General features: G+C 40.6%; 1 protein-coding gene across 1 annotated transcript; it reads right to left on the bottom strand.

Moving 5' to 3' along the window:
- Nucleotides 1-175: 175 nt before the first annotated feature.
- Nucleotides 176-10080, bottom strand: RPE65 (retinoid isomerohydrolase RPE65). The gene is made up of 11 exons (XM_066624934.1): nucleotides 9989-10080; nucleotides 9751-9892; nucleotides 7301-7448; nucleotides 6576-6657; nucleotides 6066-6198; nucleotides 5811-5950; nucleotides 5184-5313; nucleotides 2179-2293; nucleotides 2000-2094; nucleotides 593-704; nucleotides 176-327 (listed from the first exon to the last, which is right to left on the bottom strand). Exons 1-11 carry the CDS (start codon nucleotides 10063-10065, stop codon nucleotides 176-178), a joined length of 1326 nt encoding a protein of 441 aa, XP_066481031.1. The 5' UTR covers nucleotides 10066-10080.
- Between the last annotated feature and the right edge of the window lie 7918 nt (nucleotides 10081-17998).

The raw sequence follows: 17998 nt of genomic DNA, 5'->3' as shown, positions 1-17998 counted from the left end.
TATTTAAATTCTGTGGATGTGGCGCTTCCTTGAAGTGTTAAAATATTTAAGTGATCCTCATTTCTTAGTTTAGAAAGATTAACTTTACAAGTCACTGATAGCTGGAAGAAGGCAGTTTTTTTAGTTCATTGTAGCTGCATGTGTCATGCTAACAGACTTGTACTGAAGATGAGCATCATGCTCTTTTGAACAGGCCATGGAAAGTAACTGGAATGTTTGTTTCCACTTCTGCCCTGGCAACTTCACTCATGTCCTTTGCACTCAAGATCAAAAGGTAGGCAGGCTTTGGTCCACTGCCAGGGCTAATGACAATGCTCAGGACAACACCTAAACCAAAAATGTATGTGAATTATCCAGATGACACACCAGCACTTAATAAAGCCTCTAGTACTTTATCTAAGAAAGCTATACAAACAATAGACCAGAACCATAACAGACTTTCCATTGCTACATCTGTTAAAATTTGATTGCCTCAGATAAAGTTTTCTACTTAGCAGTCCTTTACCTCTTCAGAACATAGTTAGGGCTCTCTAATTCCAACTATAACGGAATAGAAGATTTTAAATGTAGATATAAATTTCATAAACATTACCATCATCTTCTTCCAGGGCATCTGGATGAGAAACAAATATTGGTTCAGAGGGGTATGCATCAGGTTCTTGCCACACCCATGTCTCTTTGGTTTTAACATTCATCTTACAAAGCTGGAAAGAGATAATGGAAAAATATTTAATATTTTTTTGGTTTCTCCTTAGAACAGCGGCACCCAAAATTACAAACACTGTGTTCGGGAAAATGCGATCTCTGCCTGGACCACAACTTTCTGTTCCGCCTCCGCACGGCTCCTCTCCTGGGTAGATCTGGGCTCTGGGATGCTCTTGGCAGTTGCATCTGTTGCTCTGCATTCCAGAAGGCTGTGCAACAGGATGTCCCGGAGCCCAGATCTACCCAGGAGAGGAGTCGTGCGGAGGCAGAACAAACTGGTCTGCTCACCGCACAGCCCACTCTGCCTGAATGCCGGATCTGGCCTGGTTTCACACAGCCCTGCCTAATTCTAATAAAGGCTGGTTAGGCAGGCAAATGTGTCATAAAAGATACTGCAGTCACCCTAAAACAACTTTTATCACTCATTTTTATATAAAGGGAACCTGTATGGTCTAGTGCAGGGGTGTCAAACTAGTTTTATACAGAGGGCTGAAGTTAGCATTCAGGGTACCTGCTGAGGGCCGGAAGTGGTGCCATTAAGCAGCTGATTGCCAGAAATCAGCACTTTGTTCTCCCCCCCCCCAAAAACTCATTAACTGCAAATGACAGAAGAGAAAATTGCAAATCTCGATCATATTTCAAGATATGGGGGTGCCCAATTTTTGTGTAGGCTGCTTTTCAGCAGTAACACCTCAGCAGCTGAGAGCCTGAGGGCCAGATTAAAAAGCTTCCGGGGGCCGCATCCAGCCCCTGGGCCTTATGTCTGACACCCCTGGTCTAGTGGTTTGGGAATTGGACTTAGACCTGGAAAATCAAGGTTCAAATCACCACTTAGTCATGAAGCTTGCTGGGTGCTCTTAGGTCAGTTGCTAACCTATTCTGCCCATATACATATAAACTAATGTCCACGCTAGTTTGGGACGGCACTGGTTGATGATGTCTTTGTTTTTATAAAGAGTGAGAAGCTTACATTTGCTTGTTTGAGCACCTGTAAGGTTTTCTAGGTGGGCTGGAATTGGAATTAATCTCTCAAAAATATTTCAGGTATACAAGTTAAACCAGATTACTTTATTAGTTTTGAATTGAACCTGACTATATTCAAATTCTCTTAGGGCACTGGAAGAGCAAAAACAATGGTGAAAGATGGCACTAAATTACAGGGATTTGCTATCCTGCCCATTCATACCAATCCTGGCCCTGGCTATGGGAAAGAGTCTGGATTTGCGTCCATCTTTGTGTCTCTGCCCTGAGACAAGATTTACTCTTGTGTAATCTATCAACATATTATTCTTACCCTGTCTGGAACAAAGTGATTCAGTCCAAGGCCATATGCATATGTGTAGGGTTTCCCAGAATACTTTGTATAATTTATTTGTGGAAACTCAAAAGCTGTAAAACAAGAGACACAGCTGCAGAGATTAGTGAGTACTGAATTAAACTATTTTTTTTGTTTCTGTCTGAGGTTGATCTTACCTTGACGGGGCCCTGAAAAAATAACTTCCGGCTCCAGCCAAATAGTTTCATCACTGTGCAAAATGGCAGTAGCCGTTGTATTAGCCAATGTGATCAAGTTTTTGCCGGTGTCAGCCTAGGACCAAAAAAAATGACTAATAAGAAAGCAAGAAAAATATGATGCTTTCAGCATTGTACTTTATTACTTATACATACCCATTCCCAACGTGCCATCATACTTTGGAATGCCTGTGAAACATCTTAATGTTGTGGGCCATTGGAGGAAAGGAACAAGTTTTGCCCCCTCAACTCCCTTGAGCAACTGCCTTGCTTTTTCCGTATATAAGTGACTGGTTACCCCTCATTCCTTTTGAGGAAAAAGTAAAGTACTGCATTTGAGAACAATTCGGCAGGCTTGCTACTCTAACCTTCCCTCAGCATGGGATGCTAGTTTGTGCTAACTAAAATTCCCTAAAATATTTTACAGCCTTCTCTCCTGACATACCTTGATATTGAGGACTTCATTAGTCATTTGAAAAATGTATAAGCCACACAATTCACTATAGTGGTTCTCAAGATCAGAAACAAAACCACAAAAGAGAAATGAAAGCATCACTACTGGCTAATTTTAATATTCAGCCAAAACCAGTTTTCTACTTATCTCAGGTAATATTTAATTAAAGTATACTGAAGTCAAGCCTCTGGTCAACACTACCATTACTCCTTTTTAGCAATATGTTTCTGTGTAGTAATTTAGAATGTAATATGTACATTTTGAACTGAACTTCGAATTGTGTACAATAAGAATAGTTTTTGAAATGTACAGTGGTCTTGGAGTTGCTAGTCGTTCCACAGAGAAGTTACTGCAATGAGGCTTTTCAACAACAGTAATGTGAATGAATTCACTATTGGAATTATTGCCAAAAACCTTCCAGTTTCAAATAGTTTTTTCTTAAAAAAACTAAATTGTAGATGAACAAACATGCATTATATGTACCAGAGGAGGGGTGTCAGGAAGTGGCATGTTTTTGTTCAGCTGCAGTTCATTTCAAATTACTATCTTAGTAATAGGTGGTGGTTTATAATAATATTCTGGTATACTTTGTAGAAACCCTGGATTTTTAAAGAGGAAGTTATTCTACTGTCAAGGACAATTGAAAATTCAAAGATATATGGGAGGAGGAGGAGCCAACAGTGGACGAACAGACATGTCCCCAGGAGCTCCTGGGAGACAGTTTGTTTCCCCCCAAATACTGCAGGTCTGAAGAGGACCTGAAGATCTTTGTTAGGAGAGACAAGATCTTCATCGGTATAGGTATCTGGGAAACTGAAAGCCCGACGGGGGCGGGAGCTTTCTTCTCAGAGGAATCTAACCATTTGTGACAGTATTGGGGAGGTGCAGCGATCTGCAATCAAGCTGCTGGCTCCGTGCTGAGATGCCATATGGAGGGGGGAAAAAAGCGTGAAATGTAAAGTTTAAGCTGGAAATTTAAGATAAGCAAGTGTTAATATTGTCCCTGGCTCTGATTGACTGATTTGGCTAAAAGCCCTGGATATATTGGAGGCGTTAACAAGAGACTTTTTAAGGAGGTTGAAAGTGCTCTTTTTCTCTGTCGTAGAATAAATTGGTGGTGGATTATAATTACAACTATAAGTTGGGTGTGAACTAAAATCCAGAATTATTCTTGGACATAACTGGATATAAATATAATTCTCATTAGATTTGAAAGAGCTTTGTTGTCTCTGCACCAGGGACGGTGAGACTGTTTTCTTTTGTTTTGTTTTTCTCTCCGTTAACCGCACTGGACTGTTATCTGCAAGAGATATGTAAGGAATGCGGATGGCAGAGTAGTAATGACGTGGTGGAAGTGAGGAGAATAATATGTTGTGGACATCTAGTGGACTAGAGAGAAATTGCAAAATGGACTCTGTTCCAGAAACGTGGATACAGAAAATCTTGATTAATACGGAGAGATTGCTTGTTATGGAGTGACAACAGCTGAATTGGTCCTCGCAGATTCAAGCCAGACTGGAGACTCTTTCCCAACAGATAGATGTCTGTAAGGAACAATTGGAAGATGTGATGAAACAAGCAGAAGATAAACAAGGGAGTGAAAAAGCAGACAAGGAGGAAAATCAACAGAATGATCAACAGGACGAAGAAGAGGCGCTGATGGCGATCAAGAAAGATAAGATGGACAGAGTAACAGGAGTGCACAAATCACAAAATTTGTTGGAATAAGAAGGAGAAAATATATCCCAGTTAACTGGAAGAATGAACACACCCTATATAAGAAAATGTGGATTTATCAGATTCTGTTATAAATTATTATAACAGAGATAAATTATTAAAGATATTACAGGAGAAAAAATGGAAAGTAAGAAAGAAAAAGAACCCTGAGGGGTAATCTGAGGGTTAAAGAAAATTGGAGGATTTATTCAGCTAATAACAATGGCCCAAATTTATTTAAAAAAAAGAATACATATGAAATTGATAAATATGAATTGGAATGTATTAAAAAAATATAGCTGGAAGTGTAAATGTGTGGAAGAATTATTTTATATGTTGTTATTATGTCAAAGAGAAAAAAAGTGTAATTAGATTGGAGAATTAGATTGGAGTTGAAATAGCTGAGGTGATAATTTTGGTAATTAGATTATTTTGTTTTAATATTAATGTGCAATTGAAGTTAGTTTATGCTTGGTAGAAAGTGAATATCTAGAAAATATAGTATAGGGCATTAGAGAAAATTTATTGTATATCATATAAATAAATGGATAAATCAATAAGAGGTAGAAAGAGATGAGTAAGTAGATTAGAAGATATAGTATGATTAATTAGTAATGGTATATGGTATTTAGCACTCCTAAATGTATGTTATATGTTTTTATGTCTGTGTGTGTTAAAAATTTTTTTTTAAAAAGAAGATTCAAAGATATTTAAAGTCAGATCATCCATGTGGAATTTTTGAAAAGTTGTTTAGGACTTCATATGTCACAGAGACACAGGTATATTTAACAGTTACCTTCTCAATATTTAGTGGAAGGACATAGCGCCGAACTTCAGGCTGAGGAGCTTTTTGTGCATTTTTTTTCACTTCTTCCCAGTTCTCCCGTAAATTGGCTAAATATAAGTAATTGTAAACAAACTCATATCTGCACAAAGACAAAATAAGATGCTGAAAGTAAGCTGGTAAGATCTGTACTGATGTTAAAGGACCCTAGAAGCAAAATAGATGGTTCACTATGCAACAATGACCCCTTAGGGCTTAATCTTATTCAATTTTCCAGCACTGATGCAGCTCTGCCAATTGGGGGGGGGGGTGCTGTGCTGCACCCTGTGGGGGAACAGTCAGAGTACTTCTCAAGGTTAGGGTACGTTTGTTCCCTTGGAACTGCATTTTAGCTTCATTGGCGCTAGAAAGTTGGATAGGATTGGGTTCTCAGTCTGAAATCTTAAAACTCATTGAATAGAAACAATGTCCGCACAGGATGAAGGAAGTGGTATACTGTACATGTTTGCATTGATCTACTCTTATCTCTCAGTATTATTAAGGAAAGTTGATCATAACCCTTTTATACCCAACTATTAACAGATCCAGATCTTTTTAATACACAAACTTAAATGCATCACTATCAGCCCCAGTACATACCCCTTCCATGTGCAAAGATCCACAACCAGAAATCCATTATCTTCATAGGTATTAATATGATGAAAGAGGTTAAAAGGTGAAGTCCTGTATTTGATGTTGAGGTACTTCCCTTTTTTCTTGTCAGCTACATGCATCCAAACCTAAAAATAAAAATAAGCGCTGAGCCTGGGAAACCATAAAACTGCATTTGTTGCTACATGTGTCACCTTACATGTTTTGGCAAGAGGGACTAACTTGCAGCATTAATAAACTTACCCCCATTTTTTCATTAGACTCAAAGCAGTCCATGTAGTTGGCTCCCCAAAGACTCCAGGAAGAAAGAAACTTGAGCAAGTTAATTTTCACAGGGGTTTCCACAAACACGATGTAATTTGGAGTCAGCCCAAAGCTGTTCAGAAACATAGCATAGTTGAGGGTGGTATATATCAGATGTCATGTCACAACAATGCACTTGTGCGAAAGGGCTTGTATACAAAATGTAGCTGTAGGAACACTGTTCAAGTATTTCAATTTGAACTGCTGTTTATGACATGCTTAACCACCTTTCAGAGCGCGATACCATAGTCTTTCGAGACTGAAGGTTGCCAATACCAATATACCAATATCAGTAGCAAATGAAATGCTATATGTATATGGGACAAGAAATTTTCAGCTAAAAACTTTTTTCAATTATAAATTGATGGTATGAATGCAATGTCTTTTTAGGTAGCTAAAGATACAAATCTATATTATTGTAGTTGATTTGTATAGGAGACTGGAATTTACCTGTGAACATAAGATGGCTTGAACCTGTCACTGCAAGGAAACTGAACCACCACCTCACATTTGGTCATTGGATCTTTTTTGTCTAAACAAAGATGGTTATATTAGGGTAGAGTTTATCAAACAAGCTTCTCTTGTGTAAGTCAATGAATGACAATTGTATATAAGAGCACTGGTGTTAACAAACAAAGCATTCTTTTTACAACATGAACATTGCTTTTCTGAAAACTGGGGATCTCCTTGTTAGAAAATTCCCTTTTGATGGTTTTTGTTTTAAAAAAAACAACTCTTCCTTTCTAGCTAGCACAAAAGGTACAGGAAAGCTATTGAAATAATATGAAGAGTGAAAAGTATAGCATGCTATGAAGCTAGCACACTTAACCAGCACATGGAGAACTTAAAATGCACTTTAGGGCACAGTCCTAACAAGGTCTACTCAGAAGTAAGTCCTATTTTGTTCAATGGGGCTTACTCTCAGGAAAGTGTGGTTAGGATTGCAGCCTTAGGGTGCAATCCTAACCCCTTATGTCAGTGCTTTCCAGCACTGACATAAGGGCAATACAGCTCTGAGGTAAGGGAACAAACATTCCCTTACTTTGAGGAGGCCTCTGTGAGTGACACCCAACTGCAGAATGCAGCACATGTCCCATTCGCACCGCTATGCCAATGTTGGAAAGCACTGACATAAGGGGTTTGCGCCCTTAGATGCTGTTTGGAATTGAACAGACCTGCTTTGAGGGGAGGTATCCGCACAATATTGTAGGCAAGTGAAAAATTCTTTCCAAAGCAATTGCCGATATTGTAAACTGTCCCATCATTTTCAATGTGAGGATGTGCTGTTACCCCATTGACTGAAACATATTTGCTGACATCCACCTGAGGAACACAACAGAGAAGCCATGTATTTTAGGACAGTTACTTATCATAACTTGTGCCTGACTAGTTCCTGTTGAGATTTTCCATGTAGTCTACTTCAGAATTCAAAATAACCTTTATACGTCACATGCTTGTGCTTGATGGAGGAATTGCAGCTGGCGCTTAATTCTGAACCACTCCAGGAACACTTCTGTAAATGGAAATAATCTCTCCACGCCACTTAATGGAGCACATTCTCCTCGGATATTACAATCATTAGGACGCATTATAATAAGCCTGATCAGGTTCCTTAGTAACTGGTTACGGAACACCACTTCATCCAGACTGTACCCATACTTTGTCCTTGAAATACCTTGAAATATCTGCTACAAGCTGCAGTGGCTTAAACAGAGGGTCAAGGAAAAGTACGTTACATTAGGGAGGAGTTGTTTGAAGTTGCTTTTGCCAAGTGGAAAATCTTTCAGAAGTTGACATTGGAGATGAATAATTTGTCACAAATCCTGCAGCTTCAAAAGGAACAAACCATATGTCAGGAAAAACGTATCTTCCAAAGCAAAGAATGGAGGTTTAAGGTTTAATCTTGTCACATGGGAGAATATTATGAATCTGTGCCCATATTATAATACAGTGAAGAGACTAAGGCCTGATCCTATGCCTGGCAGAATGAGCATGTGCATGGTCACAAATGGGCTGTAAAACATGTTGCAGTCACACGGAGGCCAGCATCACAGCCAGCTGGAGCGTTGTTGGCCAACCAGGAGTAAGTGCACTGCTGGGCAGTGAGGAGGTGCGGGGAGGGTGGAATAGGGGTGGTGAAGGGGTGTTAGGCAGGGTGCAGGGAGGTCGTTCAGGCCTGAGAGGGGGACAGGGAGGGAAGCCTCAGCTGTTGCTGTATCCGCTCTTCCTCGTGACTGAAAGCCCTACAAGGGCTACTTGAATCTGCTCCAGCAATTGAGCTGGTACAGATCTGAACAGGTCAATTGGGACTGCTTGTGCCCAACACAGGATAAGGAAATTTATGCTCCCTTACTCTGAGGAGACCTTTGGCTGCCTCCTAGGCCCTGCAAGATACAGCAGTGGCCATTTCGCTGCTGCTGTATCACAACGTGGGCAGCCCAGATATGATTGGGCTGCCTGGCAATTGTAGAGGTTCTTCAAAGTGTTAAGTGGTTCAGACACTTGTTTGTATATGACAGTCCTGTATTTCATCTGATAATAAAGTTGCTCTATGCTGTGTTTACGTGGAAGATCTTAAAAACAAACTCAATTTGCTACCATCCTTTCATGTATGCCTATTCATGCCATCTCACAATTTCTTTATGTGTATTCACTGACACACTTGTTGCTACTCCCATTACTCCTCATTTTGTGTGTGTACATACTGTCTCTATTGGCATAGAAGCAAAGAGTCATGCCTCCCACCATATCCACTTTTTCTTGGTTTTTATGCAACTATATCTCAAGGGCTTTTGCACCAATGACCTTTTTTCTTAATAGAGATTATCTTTATGTACTGTACATGACCATGTGAACTGTACATAAGTTCAGTCATGTACAGTCATGTAGACATATATAAAAGTACAGCATGGGTATTTATTTTGCCTCAAGCACATGTTGCACATTGCTTTTCCAACACATAATCCTGCAGTAACATAAACTTACTACTGAACACATCACTATGTACTCAGTATGTACATCAAAAATTATGTCCTTGCATCAAAAATGTCAGTTATGAGGGGCTTCTGGTTCTAGTTTCTTAATGGCAGCATTGTCCCCTTGGTACCACTCATGAAAAGGTCTGCATATCTACCATTTGTGATATATTTATAGCAAACACTATAAAATTACAAGTCTCTCTACAGCTATTGCTGCAGCAGAGCGCGTATAAAACTAACAGCCAATTTCGTATATCACATTAAATGCACTTACGACTGCCCCACAAGAATTGGGAACTGCTAGCATGTCACTTGATGAACATTTTGGCTCTGGAACAAGCACCAAAGATGTTTACTCTTTGCATGATATTTACAAGTGCATTTGGAGAAAATGTCCTTGGCAGAATATTTACTGCAATAGCCTAACATCTAAACTAGATTTTGTTGATAGGTATGACTGGGACCTATGAACTCTGCCACAGATTTTGTATATAGCAACACCACTATTCATTCATATAATTTCACATCACTTCTCCCTCCTAGATATTCCACCACATCTTGTATGTTTGTTATGTGTGTCACAGTGTTTTGTTTTTTTAAATTTTCATTTCTCATTCATCTTTGCCTTTTATGTCTTAAAATTCTACCTTCTTAATTGTTTCCAGATTCTCTGGGTTAATTTTTGTTATGAAGTTGGTCTCAGTACAAGCATAAAAATCTTCACCCACAGGGTACACGTTCACCAGGGCATTGTCAGTGACCTCCACACCTTGAAAGTATGAAAAAAACCTGCCAAAAGGAAGCAACAAGGAAACTAGATTACTTCTGACAGCACACAGAGCAAAAACCGGTTGGCCTCCAGTGGTATACTTTTCATGTTCTTACCTGGAAAATATGTTCTTGCATGGATCTGGGTAAGCATAGGTGCCAAATTCTGTTATTACAACTCTTTTCTCAGTCATTGCTCTTACGTAGGCATCCGTCCGGATAAACCTGTGGAGGAAGCAAGATGTCTGCAGTAGGCCTTATTTACATACAGTATTAACAGCAGTGGTGTGGTTGCTGCTGTCTTGTGGCTGCCCACATGCCATTTCTGCTAACATATGTGACTTCCACACTAACATGTGGTTAGTGGACTGCATGGTGATGTGCCACACTGATGATATAGCCCTTATGATATTACTTCAGTGGCTCAGCAACCTCCGCAGTATATTTTGTGAAATACTGGAATCCACAGGTCACAAAGGAGGAGTCCATTATAGTGCTCCTTTTTATGCCGGCATTGCCTATTTTCAAACCACTTCCACCCATGTAATCAGGACGATTAACATATTGTTATCAGAAATGGCACCGCCCCTACCAGTAATGTATGGACCAAACTATACATTACGTTAGGTATATTTTAAAAGTAACATACTTAGGATTTATCTGCTCTCTTTCTAAAGGAAGTACAGCTGTGGAACAGGGATTGTGGCACAGAGGACGGGGATGTTAACTCTGTTTTTCCCACTAAAAACTATCCCCCAAAGCTGCTATTTGCAGCAAATAGCTGCAAAAGGGATAGTTTTGGCCAGAAAATGAAAGGATTAATTTCCCACACATTTCTCTTCCGGTTAGATGGGGTCCCTGCAACTGCATTTCCATTAAAACTATCAGGTCAGTCCTAAGTATGTTATTTTAAAACACATTTAATGTAGCACCTACAGTTGTGGGATTCCACAAAATTGTGGAAACTTTCTGAAAATTTCTTGTTTCACAACTTTGGAGGCTTATAGGAAATGTTATGCATCACTAAATTCAAATGTCTATATATCAATTGAAAAAGAATTTGCCTAGAAACTGGAAATGCCTCTCAGAGGCCTTCTGAGGCCAGGGGGAAGCTGTGCACAGCCTCCCCTTCCTCAGAACACTTTCAGACACGACCAAAAGGCTCTTCTGGTAGTGTCCGGGGGTCCTCTGTGGGTCCTCCAGCCATGGGTTCAGAACCCATGAATTCTGACCTGTGGGTTCTGAATTCACAAATAAGGAGGACTCTGGTATGCAAACAGTGGTTCACAATAAAGGGCATTCCATTGTTGACCTGGCCATGAAACAGCCCTGATTTGAACCCGATAGAATAGTGTTTCTCAAACTTTGGGTTGGGACCCACTAGGTGGGTTGCGAGCCAATTTCAGGTGGGTCCCCATTCATTTCAATATTTTATTTTTAAATATATTAGACTTGATACTACTATTATATGTGAATGCATTTGGAGAAATGTTACAGATCTGTACTTTTAACAGGCTACTATGTATCTGCTTTTAACAATGATAGTAAATGGGACTCCTGGGTAAGTGTGGGTAGGATTGCAGCCTAGGATTGTTAAAAATTTTTCCTGCTTGATGATGTCACTTCTGGCCATGACATCACTTCCAGTCGGTTCCAACAGATTCTCATTCTAAAAAGTGGGTCCTGGTGCTAAAGGTTTGAGAACCACTGCAATAGATCCGGCAAAACACCCACTAAATAATGGAAGTTGCAGTCCAAGAACTCTTCTTGCATAATCTCCAACAAACATTAATCCATTATATTGCAACTCTTAAACTTACTTATCTTAAACCAAAAAGCTGAAAAGATAGGTTTACAAATAGCCAACATTTGTCCCAGTGTTCTTTAGACATCATTATTTTAAAGGTAAATGTGATGTAAAGACAGCTAAGATGCTAGAGTGTGAGGACTTGTTTGGGGCTTGGTTGGCAACACTGGTGAATACACAATAGGCAAGTGGGAGACTTACCTCCTGTAATAAGTGACATGCCCCTCCTTAAAGTCAAACTTGTGAAGAAGCGCTTGTCCATCGAACAGATGATAGAATGGTTCCGAGCCAACTTCAAACAATCCAGGCCCACATCTGAGCAGACTGCCTTTCAGCCAGATTGGTATCCTGCCTATTGCAAAGAAAGAAGAAAGGGTTGTCAAATATTACAGAACAAAATGCCAAACGACAGATGTGCTATCTGAATTAAGGGCACCTATTATGCTCTGCTAAGGTACTAAGCAGCCTACTGAGGGAACACCGAGCAGAGGCACCGCAGACACCCACCCATAAGCCAACCCCACAGATAAGTCGAGGACAGATTTTGAGCCAACAAACATGGAATTTTCTATTACTCTCGGATAAGTCAGGGGTTAAACTTAGGGGGGTGTCTGACTCTAGTTTTTTCTGATTTTACCTGAAGCCAGATCCTGAAAAATAACCTACCACTAATTGTTACCTAAGAACTGTAGTCTCTAACTTATTAAAAACATAATAAAAGATCATAAGATACATTTTTATTCTTTTTTAAATTCTGGTCTTCACCACCTTTTTGTAAACACTATCAGAGTAAGTGCACTGTAAAGTACATACCAGTAAAACAGTGGTTCCCAACCTGGTATTCATGTACTCCCAGGGACACTCAATAGAACTGTAGGGGTACTTGAAAAAGAATGGAATAATGGCAGAAAAAGGCAGGTCATGCTCCAGAATGCTTTGCAGGGGCAGCAAGGCAGGAAGGGAGGTAGCTAGTTGACTGTGAAAGCCCCACCAATAGCTAGTTTTTGGTCATCAATTCATGTATGCACCAGTGATTGAAAACCAGCACAGTAAAAAAGCTGAAACATAATATGGAAAGTGATCAATCACCCAGAATTTCTCAGCACACTTCTGGTGCAAAACAGTGCAAAGGCAAAGTCTTCTGTTCTTCAAACAGATGAAAAGAGAAAACACTGTAATAAATACATGAAGTCTGGGTTTTCATATGGAGGAGATGAGGGCTTGTCTTACTAATTACAAACATTTTGCTAATAGGAAGGGTACAATTTACGGAAATGGGCTTCCAAGGGATATGCCAGTGAAAAAGGTTGAACCATGAATCAAATCCACCTTTAAGGTGTCTGGTGTGTTAAACCAGAAGCTCTACATACAGCATATAACTGGGAGTGTGCAATTCAATTCACAGCAGAGAGATGCAGCTGCATATATTTGCAGCCCTTTTTACTCAGAAGTAGGCCCACTGCTTTTCGTGTGTGTTATTCTTAAGTAAGGGTGCATTGAATTGTAGCCTGCTTCATATGGAAAGGAGGATTCCCATCCTGGTGTTTCCAAAAACAGACTGCTTTGCAAGCATTTGCCAAGCAGAACCAGGCTGCAGCAGAAGGAAGGAGAATAAAAGGTTAACTTTGGCTGGAATTTCCCAGTTGCCGTAGAAAGGATCTCTGCCCTGCCTGCCTGGTGCCTGCCTATTGCTTGAGAAACTTGGCGCCTGCCTGCCACTTGAGAAGCGAAACTGTTCAGAGTGGAAAGGCTCTGCTCTCTGATTGACCCGGAGATCAAGCCAAGTGAGATTTGGAGCTTGATTACTTGGCAAAAATTTCACGTATTATAGTGAGTATCTACAGTAAGTGTGTTTTGCCTCAGCCTCCCTTTATTCTCCACTCTGCTTGTGAGTGACAAGGTAGGACTTGCCCAGCAACCCTGCATATCTATCACACTGACAATAGCAGCAGTTGGGACAAAAAGAACTGTGATGCTGGCAAAGGGGCACTGTAGGAAGGAAGAACATGGGGAACTCATCTACTTCTACACTACCCCCCCCCTTTCAGAACTTAGCAAGACAGGATTGAATCTGAAGGGGGAAACGTTTAATAACATACAATTTATGTCCATTTTCCAGGATTCCAAATGACCTACTCTTCAAGTTTAAGCCTGATTCAGATTTTACTCCAATTCTTTCACTCATCCCTGAAACAAAGGTGATTCTGAACGAATAGTTCAGAACAAATCCTTCAGCTGGATTTACTTGCTGGGAAAATGTGCAGGCAGAGTTGTTCTGATAAGACTCTGAAGCTAGAATGGGAGAGGGTGGGTCTGGTTCTAGATAATGGCATAGCCAGAAATTTGTTGCTTCATAACACAATCACTGTTACATGCATACTGACACAGATGATTTAAAAGCTGGCTTTAATGGCTCACAGGATCACGATCTGAGTTAATTTCTGAGTAGGGTGAGGTATGTAACTGTTCTTTTCATGTAGGCTTAAAAAAAAGTCCAACCATGCTTTGGGCAATTTAATGTGTGCATTTATTTAAATAAATTAGGGTGCAATGCTAACCCACTTTCCAGCACCAACATAAGGGCAATGCATCTCTGAGGTAAGGGAATAAGCATTCCATTACTTTGAGGAGGCCTCTGTGAGTGCCAGCCAATTGCAGGATGCAGCCCATGCCCCATTGGCACTGCTATGCCAGTGCTGGAAAATTGGTTAGGATTTGGGCCTTAATAGTACAGTAAAGAATGACCTGGGCTTCTCTCCCCTTCCTCTCTCAAATGATTCCCAGTGTTACCAGGTCCCTGTGATAAATTCCACTCATTTATTTCAGCCCCTTGAACTCTTTGCTCAGTGTGGAAAGTAAATGCTAGAAAGGCATCCACCTGTGACATGAGCAGTTATTGGTGATGCAAGTTCCTCCACCGTCTCAAAGAGCTTCTTGTATCCACCCGCTGGGTGCTCAATTCTGCAAGGTGTTAAGAAAGCCAAGAGTGAGCAAGTAATAATTTCTTCAATTGTTCCATCAGGTATTAAGTGAGGAAAGGTTAGAACAGAACTGTTAATTGTGCAGAAATTATACTGACCTGAAAGACAAGCAGTCGGGGAACAGGAATGAGAACTCAGGATCTTACCACCATTTCCAGGTAACAGCTACTAGTCAATTTCTTTCAGTCTAGGTTCTATTGTTTTTACCAACAAGTGCTGAGAGCTTCCCTTACCAGAGAAGGGAGAGAGTTGCATACAGTGTGTATCCAGAATTCACATACAAGGTCAGACCCCAACCAAGTGCAGCCTACTTCTTTCATCCTCCTCAACTCACATTAAAAATGGAATAAATGTGCACATTACTCTTCCTGGCAAGTGTCAATCACTGTCCTTCAGAAAGATTGCAATCCTGGCCCCGTTGCAGGCTGAATGCTCCAGCAACCTCCACTATTCAGAAGCCCACTGAGCATGGCTCTTTAGCCATTACATGGCAGTTCAGTGGAACATACTTGTATGTAATGGGGTTAGGATTCAACATTTAGAAGCTGAGAATTCGCTGCAGCTAACAGTATCCACTTTTGCCACTGCCTATTTGGTTTTCATGCTTGCCCCATAAAGTTCTGTGGATTCTTGTCACAAACTGTACAAGTCCCATACGTGACAGCAAGCATGTGAAAATGAACCTCTGAGAAACTTGCCAGGTGCAATGACCTAGTGCCACAATCACACTTTGTTGTTCTTTGTACAGAGAAAAGCATAGAGGATACTCACTGGCTGGACATTTTCTCCCCAAGAAAGGATTTGAATTTTCCCAAGCCAAATGCAGAGTACGCCAGGCAGAGATGTACGCTGCGTATTTATTTGAGTAGTAGATCTTACTGATGGGAGCAATGGCTTGAAGGAAACCGATGAGCCAATCAGCTTGATCCCAGGAAACAGAGGTATCTTTCACCCGCTCAAATCCTCTTGAAGCTTTATGAGATTTTGTTTTGCTGTTCAAAGGTCTTTGAATGTTTTCCAGAGACCTAAATCCTCATGCAGCACTGGATTACAAAGAAACAACAAAGAAAAGAAAGTGGACCCTAGTCACACAGCCTGTAACGTGCTCACTCTTTGGCACCAACCCTTCGCCCCATTACCCAAACTTCCAGCTTAGAGGAACAGGCCTTAGACATATTCCAAAAGTCCAAGGAAATATGTGCAAAGGCTTCTCTCAATACGGCGTACGCTCAGAATACACAGCCCCTGCTATGGAAGGGAGAGACTCTGAAAATAGAACAAGCAGAATATCACAGCAACAAAGGCTGCAGTTGTATACATTTTCCTCAAAGTAAGTTTCATTGAATACAGTGAGGCTTACTTCTGAGTAGATTCACATGGCATTCAAATAATTGCTCATTTATCAAGGGTTTAAGCTTCTGCACCACCTACACAGGCATGGAGTCCATACTGCTCATTACAGAACAATTTTTAGAGGGAGAAACCTTTTCAGAACTATATTTAAAAATGGACACACCTTCACCCTCCCAAAGACAGGACAATGTTTGACTGAAAATATTACATACATATTTAGAAACCCACTCAAAAATGATGATCAGACAGCTTACAACATCCTTGGAGCAATGAGACTTTTAGTGACAGGTAAATGTGTGCTAATTCCATTACCTCTGAAACAATTCCTTGTGTTTCCAGAAGACCCTGGGTTGTATCCCAAGTCATGACTAAGCAGAACTGAAATCAGTTAAATGTTAGCAATGACTAACTAAGGTCTCATTCATTTTGATGAATGACTAACTTTTTTGAGATACATCCCAGGGTCTTCTAACACACAAGGAATTCTTTTTAGAAGTAATAGAATTAGCACACATTTCCTAACCTGTCACTATAACTAGTATTTGAGCAGACTGTTTGCTGTCTGATTATAATATTTGGATTGGTTTCTAAATATATGTGTAATGTTTGGAAAAGTTTACAGGTTTATTATTGCCCAGTTCTGTCGGTTCAGCCTGCCAACTCTTAGGTTCAGACCCCTCCTTGAACTGATGGACCACACAGTTTATCAGCTACACTATCTCTGAGAAATTAATTCTAAGCTTGCTAATTTCTCAATTTCATGGGATACAAACAGCATAAGGAAATTGATTTATGCTGCTGGGGCAGAAGAGTGGTGATCATGTAAAATGTCAAAAGGTGCATTTGCATGCTATATTATTTTGGGAAAGCATTCAAGTCTGGGCACAGGGCACTATGGGAGAAAAATAGAGAAAACTTTTTTATTTTTGCCTTTTACAGGCAAAGGGCTCAGAAGGGTAGAGATCTACAGGGTAGAACTTTATGCTCAGGCCTGGCTGGTGTCTGTGGTGGTGTTCAAATTCCATACTCTCTTTCTTTTCTTGTACACATGTCAGAGCCCCAAACTTCACTGTGGAATGAGTGAGAACAGGATTGCAGTGGCAGTGACCTCCTCTTCCAGCTCATCTACAGCAGTCTTTTGGGCCAATCTTATCCCCTGCCAGCCCACAGCATGCAGCAGCACTGAATAGCAACCAGACAGCCCAGAGGAGGTAAGTATGAATCTTTTTTACTAACTTACCTGTAGGCCGCCTGGCCTCCAATGGGTCTTCTAGAACACCAGATATTTATGTATATAGTGTAATCTTGAGGAGAGTCAGAGCGTGTGTCAGAACAGGAAAAGTGGGATAGGATCTTGGCATGCACCGCTGCTGCCAAAATCCTAGCCCTGGCTCTGCCTGCTCCCCACCCTGAACCTCCTAAAATCTCCCCCTGCTGACTTATCAGTGGCAGCACTTGGCAAGCAGCCCAAATGTCTATATTGCATTCAAAATCGTTCATCAAGTCAGACTGAAAGAGGGGTGTCCGTCCTTTTCAGACCTCTGGAACAAATCAGAGCCTTATATTTGCAATAGCTTTTTGATGTGGCTCCCAAACGCCGCCTCCACTGGCAATGTCAAACAGGAATGAGATTCTTGAGTACCATGAGCAATTCTTAGTTTATGTTGCTTTCCCTTTGGGGAACGGGTCTTGACTAGAACAGAAAAGCCAGGAGGTACTGGGAATCTGTAAAAACTGACCCTTTTTCAGTCGCTGGTGAATACCTATTCAAAAAGGTCCAAGGAGCAAACTGCCAAAAGCTGGGAAAGCAGTTTTGTCAGCACTTGTTAGAGCCCAGAAACAACCACGGTGTCTCTTTCCCATAGCTACTGGGCTATGCTAAGTTTCTTGCCAATGTCTTTTCGAGCAAAAAAAGTGTGTTGGAGCATGTGCATTTTGTTGCATGTAGCAGTCTGTTACTGACAGCATAAAAGATAGTATTCCCTT

Source organism: Tiliqua scincoides, chromosome 4, assembly GCF_035046505.1.
Source record: "Tiliqua scincoides isolate rTilSci1 chromosome 4, rTilSci1.hap2, whole genome shotgun sequence".
NCBI lineage: Eukaryota > Metazoa > Chordata > Lepidosauria > Squamata > Scincidae > Tiliqua > Tiliqua scincoides.
Note: the sequence above shows the minus strand (reverse complement) of the source record. Positions and strands in the feature narration are given on the sequence as shown.